Source organism: Wyeomyia smithii, chromosome 1, assembly GCF_029784165.1.
Source record: "Wyeomyia smithii strain HCP4-BCI-WySm-NY-G18 chromosome 1, ASM2978416v1, whole genome shotgun sequence".
Classification (NCBI taxonomy): Eukaryota; Metazoa; Arthropoda; class Insecta; order Diptera; family Culicidae; genus Wyeomyia; species Wyeomyia smithii.
The window spans coordinates 205,249,601-205,252,555 of NC_073694.1; the positions used below are offsets into that span (position 1 = coordinate 205,249,601).

General features: G+C 40.6%; 1 protein-coding gene across 1 annotated transcript; it reads right to left on the minus strand.

Moving 5' to 3' along the window:
* Positions 1 to 1,049: 1,049 nt before the first annotated feature.
* On the minus strand, positions 1,050 to 2,724 carry LOC129717433 (homeobox protein Hox-A2b-like). Its single transcript, XM_055667320.1, has 2 exons — positions 2,490 to 2,724; positions 1,050 to 1,831 (listed from the first exon to the last, which is right to left on the minus strand). Exons 1-2 carry the CDS (start codon positions 2,722 to 2,724, stop codon positions 1,050 to 1,052), a joined length of 1,017 nt encoding a protein of 338 aa, XP_055523295.1.
* Between the last annotated feature and the right edge of the window lie 231 nt (positions 2,725 to 2,955).

The window sequence follows — 2,955 nt, forward strand, 5'->3', positions numbered from 1 at the left end:
TGATACTGCCAAAAATATGAAATGCGGAGTACAGAAAACACCTGGGCAATATCACAATAGATCAAATGTCTCTGGTCGCAGTGATGAGTCCACACAGAGGAAAAAAAGCATGGGATTATTCTCAGGTTCCCCCACTGAAATTTATAATACCTTTGCGCGACTTCTTAACAGAAAATAAGTCTCTCTTATCAATAATACTGGCGCATGACGAAACTTCTTCAGAGAATTATAATTGGTGATATTTTGCAGGAGAACCGGGGCTAGGTATGGTAGAACAGTAAGTGTGTAGAAGGCAGGGTAAAGTCACATTACACATACAGTAGAAAAAATCCTATCTTAATAAAATATAATATAATAATAAAATAAAATAAAATAAAATAACAAACACCAGCCTTTTTAAGAAACTGATAGGAAAACTTCTTTAATTTGGGTCTTTATCTGATTAATAATACTTCTAAAGCGCTGAATGTAGCTTGCAAATTATTGCAATCTGGATGTGAAAATTGGTTGTATTAGGCTCTCTCATAAACACTTCTTTCACTCTAAGCTTTATAATATCCTGACGATTTCTTTTCGACAAATTAAGTCACTATCGTAATTGAGGCCAGAAGAACACAATTTGTCCTTTTTAGCTAAATTGTGAATAACGATCCTGGCAAGAGGGGTGAGATCGGTAAAGTAGAGCAGTAAGCCTCAAAGAAAGGATAAAAAACAAACGCTAAGCATGTCACTTACCTTTAGTTATTTTTCTTTAATGCAGGTGGGTGAATTTTACTAGATTCAACCTGAACAAAAACATTTCGAAGAGTATCTTCAAATTTACTGTACGCGAGATAAAAACATGGGTATTGTGTGACTGAAAAGTTATGAAGCTTTACCCACAAAAGAACGACTAGTTCAAATTTCAATCTCAGCCACATACACACACACACACAAAAGTTTCAGACTTTTCTCTCGTTTATTATACAACAATGAACTAACGCTAAAATCACTACAATATAATACTTTAGTGTGAAAGTTTCCTTAACTTGGAAGGAAGCCTCAGCCCTTCACTGTACCGATTGTTCGATCGATGGATAACTTCCGAACAAGTTGCTATCGCAAAAGTCCACATCATCGAAGGGTAGGTACGTCTCGAGCTGCTGGTAGATGGAATCCGTTTTGATGCAGCTTCCCCCGTTGCTGCCCCACTGCACGGTAACCGAGGGTTTCGTTTCGTTGTTTCGGAAAATGCTCTCCCCAGGAGGGGGGCTGAGATTACTGCCGGCTGGCAGATGGAATGTCGCATCAAAGGCGGAGTACTCATTCTTGATACCTGATAGTGCTTTCATTGATAATTTATTCGGTCGTTGTCCGCTGTTTTCACTTTGACTGCAGTAAGTGTCCTTATCGGTGGATTTTGCGGTTGTTGGAGGACACGGAGAGAACGTCGAGTGGGCCATCAGTCTGTTCACAATACTTTGGTGTCCGCTGGTTTCGCTGGCCGGAGCTAACAAATCGGATTTCGAGTTTTTTGTGTAGCCTTTCTGCTGCTGCTGCTGGCCGCCGACACCGCCGCCGTTGCCTTTGAACGTTTCATTTGATCGATGCACACTCTTTACCCCGGCGGATTCTTTTTTATGCTTCATCCGACGATTTTGAAACCATATTTTTATCTGCCGCTCCGTTAGGGAAAGTTTAGTGGCAATTTCAATTCTCCGGGGGCGACAAAGGTATCGGTTGTGCAGGAATTCCTTCTCCAGTTCCACCAGCTGCAGGCTGGTGTAGGCGGTGCGGGACCGCTTCGCAGCAGCAACATGTGTTTTCGGGGTGGCAGTAACAGTTTGTGATTCTGAAAGTAAAAGTTATGGGAGAAAAATTAAGAACATGTGCTCGGATTGGGCTGTGTGTGGAGGGTTTGCGTCCGCTAGTCCTGGGGGAAGATTATGCCAAACGGGGTGCTGAAGGGTGTGTGAATAATATATGTACAGTATTTTATTGCCAAGCGAAGTCTGTCAGGAGCAACAAACGCACATTTAAGATAAATGTTTTGCTGCAGTTTAAAAACAAATCGTTTGAGTGGGCAATTTTCAATTATTTTATCGTTTGGTGCTCGATTCGTATGATAATAATTCGATAAAAAAAGAACATTTTCACAGCATGAAAGGTCAGACAATGCTACGGTTTTGGATGAATCCTAAGCTGTTATTTTGCAATTCGTGCCTTGGTGCCGTGTTCTTAGCCAATTTCACGTTAAATTATTAGGGTCGGGTTACCTATTCCCTCATACATTGCACATGAATACAGGAAAGAAAATAGACAAATTACTTCTGCTCTGTGATGATGGGAGAGAAGCAATGAGGAATGATGATGATAAATATTGCTATCAAAACCCTCGACCCTTCTTGAACAAAACCGAGAGCCTGTCTCAATCATGAAGTGTAACCTTCAACAGGCTTTGTGGTTTTGTACAGGATATTTATTTCAATTATTTTAATGATTGACCTTACCTTGTCTGCTGAGGCCGCTAGATGATTTACTACTGAGCGAGGCGATTTGAGAAGGCTGAATATCATCCACGTCCGTTTGATGATCCGAAAAAGCAGTGCTAATGTCCGGTATTAAATCCGCCAGCCAATAATTCGTGTTGCTGATTTTGATTGGTTCGAAGAACGGAATGAAGGAATATTCATCTATGCACAAATTTTCGTTTAGGTTTAACATATCGATATCACTGGAGTACATTTCGCAAATTAATACACTCGAGCACTTAGACACGGTTTAGAGACGCTTCCGAAACGGTAAGCCACATTTAATGAAATGATTTTAAATCACTTAGGTCATAGCTTAAATATAGCCTGCGAAGGGAGGGGATGCACCGTTGGGTTTCTGTTTAAACTAGATCCTGTTACGAAGAAAAACAAACGGAAAAAGTTTATAGAAGGAAAAAGGAAACTAGGGCGGGTTGTATGTGCG